At 43.9% G+C, this 5,834-nt stretch overlaps 1 protein-coding gene across 1 annotated transcript; it reads left to right on the top strand.

The window, feature by feature from the left end:
• Positions 1-263: 263 nt before the first annotated feature.
• Positions 264-5,268, top strand: foxred2 (FAD-dependent oxidoreductase domain containing 2). Its single transcript, XM_021625349.2, has 10 exons — positions 264-405; positions 823-1,040; positions 1,245-1,556; positions 1,661-1,912; positions 2,087-2,422; positions 2,601-2,767; positions 2,951-3,116; positions 3,470-3,696; positions 3,911-4,081; positions 4,355-5,268. The coding sequence occupies exons 2-10, from the start codon at positions 826-828 to the stop codon at positions 4,585-4,587; spliced, it is 2,079 nt and encodes a 692-aa protein (XP_021481024.2). The 5' UTR covers positions 264-405; positions 823-825; the 3' UTR covers positions 4,588-5,268.
• The last annotated feature ends 566 nt before the right edge of the window (positions 5,269-5,834 follow it).

The following is a 5,834-nucleotide window of genomic DNA, read 5'->3' as shown; positions in this document are numbered from 1 at the left end:
CTTAATTAACATTTGATGATGATTATTATGTCTTTCACTAACAAAATATTAAACTACTACAATTATCGCAAAATCGCAAAAATTGCAACATTACAAAGTGTATAACATTGTAATAAAGAAGGTCAAATGTGTTACTTTTGCTACTTGATACTTTTGTATCAAAAGTATGGAACATTTCTTGTCCATCACTTTAAATTTGATCACGCCCTCTATTTTACACACAAGCTCTTATTGGCCAGAATAGAGCAGCGTTTATTGGTCAGAATACTGTGGTATGCTGGAGTGTCGTATCAAGGGATGTTGCTCCGTTATGAAATCCCGACTATAGGTTGTTGGAGAGTTTTATTTACAGACCAAATGCAAAATTATATGGGATTAGATGAGAGGGAACCACTGCAGTGAAAGGTAAAACATCCTACTTTAATAGATATGCTGTGTATTTTGTGCTCGTGGAGCGCTTCTCAACCAGTACAGCTGCATCCCCTCATGTCGAGTTATGATGTCGGGCCAGAGTTTCAAGGCAAGCACGGGGATACACCCCATGAAGGCCCGCTATTGTCGTACTTTCTCTGTTCTACCACTCACTTGAACAATGCTATCTGATATTTCCTTTCAATTGACCTTCTTATGTTGGTAAAGCCATGGAAAAGAGTTGCATGACTTTGCCAAAAATATGGTTGCTGCTCTTAGTGGATATTTTCAGATTGCAGCTTTCAAAACTTAAATTTGCCGTTGATTATTGTCACCAGGGTATTGCAATGACCTTCACTAAACTCACTCTCCCACTAATAAATGCCTTCATTGCCTTTTACTCGTTCATAGGTCATGGATTCCCCTATCCTTCTTCTCCTAGCCCTCCTGGTCGCCCTGGTCCAATGTTTTTCTGATGACTACCACAGTCACAACAGCACCCGTCACCATGACTACTGTGTGCTTGGTGCCGGGCCTGCTGGCCTTCAGATGGGTCACTTTCTCTCCAAGAGTCAGAGAGATTACATCATCTTGGAGAGGAACTCGGGGCCAGGGAGCTTTTTCAATATGTGAGTGCCTCTGTAGTAATGGGTGTCGACTATATCGGGTATTGCACTTGCTGAATCAATTTTCCAACTCAGCAAAGTATTGTGTAACAGTGCAACAATGATGCAACTTTCTCTATTGCCCTGCTCATAGCAATATGTCCTGATCTACACCATGTACATGAACATATGTTGTGTCTCATGGATGTTTTTTTTCTCCCTTTAAAGATACCCTCGACACAGGAAACTCATCAGCATCAACAAGATCTACACAGGAAGGCGGAACCGCGAGTTCAACCTTCGTCACGATTGGAACTCCCTCCTGAGTGACAGGCCCGACCTGCTGCTTCAGCGAGTCAGCCGGGAGCTCTACCCAGACGCAGACTCATTCCCCCGCTACCTCTCCATGTATGTGAAGGAGCTGGGGCTGAAGGTCCAGTATGGGGTGGACATCGGGAAGATCAGGGCCTCGGAGTCTGAATCACCTAGAGGCAGGGGATACATACTGACTGACCAGCGTGGACTGGACTATACATGCAGGTACTATACACATATCTAATGTAAAAGGATGGAAATACGGAAACATTCTCCACTATTGCATACCATTAAAGAGATGATTCACTCTCTTTCTCTCTGACCCACAGAGTCCTTCTGGTGTCCACAGGACTGTGGGATCCTCAGAAGGTCCAGTTTGAGGGCTCAGACCTGGTGGAGGGCTATGAGTCCATCCCTGTGGACCCAGAGGAGTATAAGGACCAGGCCGTGCTGATCCTGGGTAAGGGGAACTCAGCATTTGAAACAGCTCAGAGCATCCTGGGTCGGGCCAGCCGGATCCATCTCTACAGCCCGAGCCCGGTCCGCCTAGCCTGGCAGACACACTACGTCGGAGACCTCAGGTACTGAGAGGCATCATCAGGTTTTGACTCCCATATTGTCCTCTCCTACCAATTGTTCTTTCTTTTGTTTCACTGATTTAGCACTCCTGCATTAGTGTTTTAGATCAGAGTATGTTGCTATTCCCTTAGCATAATCTGTTCATATCAAAGTGACCTATTTTCTCTCTTCCACAGAGCTGTGAACAATGAGCTCCTAGACACGTACCAGCTAAAGTCCCTTGATGGGCTGGTGGAGGGAGGCCTTGAGGACATTGCTATCATCAGAAATGGAGAGGACGAAAAGAAGCGCTCAGGCAGAAAGAAGAAGTGCAGATCCAGTGGGAAGGAAAAGCGTGGCAAGCTGTTCCTTACTCTATCTGAGCTTCTGGACAGTTCGGATGGGAAGAACAGTTCAAAGGTCACAGCGACAAACCTGCCTGTGTACCACAATGACAACTTCTCTCTCCGCCAGCCATATGATCGTGTGATCCGCTGCCTGGGGTTCCGGTTCAACTTCAGCATCTTTGATGGGTATGTAAATGAATACTTTACAGTGGCATGTCTTCACATAATGCAAAAAGAGTTATGTTAAAGTTATTGTTTTCTATGGAAGTGGTGGATCTTCTGTTTTATCATTTTCATTGGAAAAGCCATGCTATTTCAGTCAGATAATGTCAGCCTGTCCCAATGATACCGTTAATCTCTCCAGCTCTGCCCGCCCACCAAGCAGTGAGGGTGCCAGGGGGCGGTTGCCAGGGGTGACAGCCTGGTACGAGGGGCGGGGAACCCCAGACCTTTTTGTTCTGGGGACGGCTGCCCACTCAAGAGACTATCGCTCTTCTGCAGGGGGGTTCGTCCATGGCTTCCGATACACAGGTAACCATTCAAACTGCTGGTATTACAACGTAGACAGAGTAAATTTGACTTAGTTAGTAACTGCCTGTAAAGGGGGGAAAAACTTTGAAATGACAAATTTGTCAATAAAGTAATGTTTTTATAGACAAAATGTGTGTTTTTTGACTATTTATTGTTGTAACTTTGTTATGTGTTCCACCCTAGTGCGTGCTGTACATAGAGTCCTTGAGCTGCGTTACCATAGCAACTCCTGGCCATCAATCAAACTGTCAATCAGTCAGCTGCAGTCCTGGCTGTTGAGGAGGGTCAATGAGGCCTCCGGACCATACCAAATGTTTGGGGTACTTGGAGACATCATTTTACTAAGAGGGTAAGTAGTGCTGAACCACTGTGCACATTTTTCGTCATGATTATTGTCCCTCATGGCAATGTACCTTTCTCTACCAATGAATCTCACATTGATTGATTGCCTATAGATATCCCAATTTATGTTCACTAAGGCTGTGTTTACACAGGCAGACAAATTCTGATATTTTTATATCTGTATTTTGACCAATCTGAGCAGCCCTGAAAATGATCTGATGTGAAAAGATCTAATGTGATTGGTAAAAATACCAATTAGTGTACAAAAAGGTCAGAATTGGGATGCCTGTGTAAACGCATCCTAAATTCATCCATTTGTGAACCATTTTAATTTTGAATAATCTTCTCCTTTCCTGTCAGCTCTCACTGTGAGTACCTGGAGGAGTTTCCCCTCCAGGCCCTGCCCCAGTTCTCTTCTCTGTCTGGCCACCAGCTCTCCAAGCATGGGCTGCTGGTTCTGGTTTTACAGTACGGGCTGAACCGCACAGACTCACTGGGCCCTGGCAGGGCAGAGTCAGAGTGGACCCGTGCTTGGAGGTCCAACTTCCTCCACCCTGTTCTATATTACTACGACAAACTTCCCACTGGTGAGTCTGAGAATGTTAGAATCTTTATGAAGAGTACAAAACAGTTTTACCTTATGGTTGTGTTGAAGACTAAGTTAAGTAATGACATTCAAATGAAGAGTATATCTGTGTATAGTACAAGGCATCTTTATGGTATGACGTCAGCACTCAAACCTACGCATGTATGTAAAAACAAATACATGTTATTCTTTCATTTGTCTGCCATCCTAAACAGAGAGGGACATGAGACACCGTCCTGTTGGCTGGCCACTGCCACGGCCCAAGGCAGTGCATCACATGATCGAGGACTTCTTGACTGAGTGGGATGGGCCCATCTCCCACAGCCAGCCACTGCGGCGCTTCCTGGAACACTGTCTCCACACTGACCTCAGGGCCTTCTATGCAGGTAGAGCATGTCCTTACCTGATCCCTCATTACAACAACTTATTATACTAGGGTAGATATGCCCTTAGGATGTGTCCTTTATATTTCCATAAACAGTACCTCCTACTCATCTATTTATATCACACACGATTTGTTTGTTCACTTGTGACATACTTTCATACAGGATCTGTGTTATTACTGTTTTATTACGGTTCTGCCCACTCAGTTGAGACATTTTATTACTTGATTACTGTTTTACCATGTGTAAAACTGAACTTGTTTCTTTTCCCCACAGAGTCATGTTTCCGCTTTTCCCTTACCAATCGAAAGCCACCCCTGTTTTGTCGTCAGGGATACCTGAGGAAGCATGGGGTTGTTAGGAATCGTCAGCTGTGGCAGCATGCCCATGAAGCTGGGCTAATGCTTGGAGGACAGGACTCTGCATCCCCAGACACAGACCCAGCGTTCCCTGATTACCTTACACAAGCTGGAGCCTCAGTGTCCTCTGCAATAAACCTCGACTTCTGATTGTTTACCCAAGGATCCCAAAACTAAGCCTATGACAGTTTTGATGTCCCAAGACATTCTCTACCTCTCATTATAATGTCCATGAATATATACAGTATATACAGAGTCTACAAAACATTAAGAACACCTTCCTAATATTGAGTTGCACCCCCCCCCCCTCCCTCTTTTGCCCCCAGGGCAACCTCAATTTTTCGGGTCATGGACTCTACAAGGTGTCGAAAGCGTTCCACAGGGATGCTGGCCCATGTTAACTCCAATGCTTCCCGCAGTTGTGTCAAGCTGGCTAGATATATTTTGGGTGGTGGACCATTCTTGAAACACGCAGGAAACTGTTTAGTGTGAAAAACCCAGCAGTGTTGCAGTTATTGACACAAACTGGTGTGTCTGGCACCTACTACCATACCCTGTTCAAAGGCACTTAAATATTTAGTCTTGCCCATTCACCCTCTGAATGGCACACATACACAATCCTTGTCACAATGCTTAAAAATCCTCCTCCCCTTCATCTACACTGATTAAAGTGGGTTTAACAAGTGACACCAATAAGTGTGTCAATGAAAGAGCAGGTGTTCTTAAAGTTGTGTACACTCAGTTTGTATATACAGTACCAGTCAAAAGTTTGGACACACCTACTCATTTTTTCTTTATTTTTACTATTTTCTAAATTGTAGAATAATAGTGAAGACATCAAAACTATGAAATAACACATGGAATCATGTAATAACCAAAATGTTTTAAACAAATCTAAATATATTCTAAATTTGAGATTCTTCAAAGTAGCCACACTTTGCCTTGATGACAGCTTTGCACACTCTTGGCATTCTCTCAACCAGCTTCATGAGGTAGTCACCGGTATGCATTTCAATTAACAGGTGTGCCTTGTTAAAAGTTAATTTGAGGAATTTCTTTGCTTCTTAATGCGTTTGAGACAATCAGTTATGTTGTGACAGGGTAGGGTTGGTATAGAAGATATCCCGATTTGGTCAAAGACCAAGTCCATATTATGGCAAGAACAAGTCAAATAAGCAAATGACAATCCATCATTACTTTAAGACATGAAGGTCAGTCAATGTGGAACATTTCAAGAACTTTGAAAGTTTCTTCAAGTGCAGTTGCAAAACCCAAGAGCTATAATGAAACTGGCTCTCAAGAGGACTGCCACAGGAAAGGAAGACCCAGAGTTGCCTCTGCTGCAGAGGATAAGTTAATTAGAGTTACCATCCTCAGAAATCACAATTCACTGCACC

This window comes from Oncorhynchus mykiss, chromosome 12 (assembly GCF_013265735.2).
Source record: "Oncorhynchus mykiss isolate Arlee chromosome 12, USDA_OmykA_1.1, whole genome shotgun sequence".
Lineage (NCBI taxonomy): Eukaryota > Metazoa > Chordata > Actinopteri > Salmoniformes > Salmonidae > Oncorhynchus > Oncorhynchus mykiss.
The sequence above is the reverse complement of the archived record's forward strand: the minus strand, read 5'-3'. Positions and strand labels throughout refer to the sequence as shown.

Bases quoted from the DNA above. Each gene is read 5' to 3' on its own strand.
- foxred2 (XM_021625349.2), top strand. From the start codon at position 826: ATGGATTCCCCTATCCTTCTTCTCCTAGCCCTCCTGGTCGCCCTGGTC. The intron at 1,913-2,086 runs GTACTGAGAGGC...TCTCTTCCACAG, and splicing joins CACTACGTCGGAGACCTCAG to AGCTGTGAACAATGAGCTCC. The intron at 3,697-3,910 runs GTGAGTCTGAGA...CATCCTAAACAG, and splicing joins CTACGACAAACTTCCCACTG to AGAGGGACATGAGACACCGT.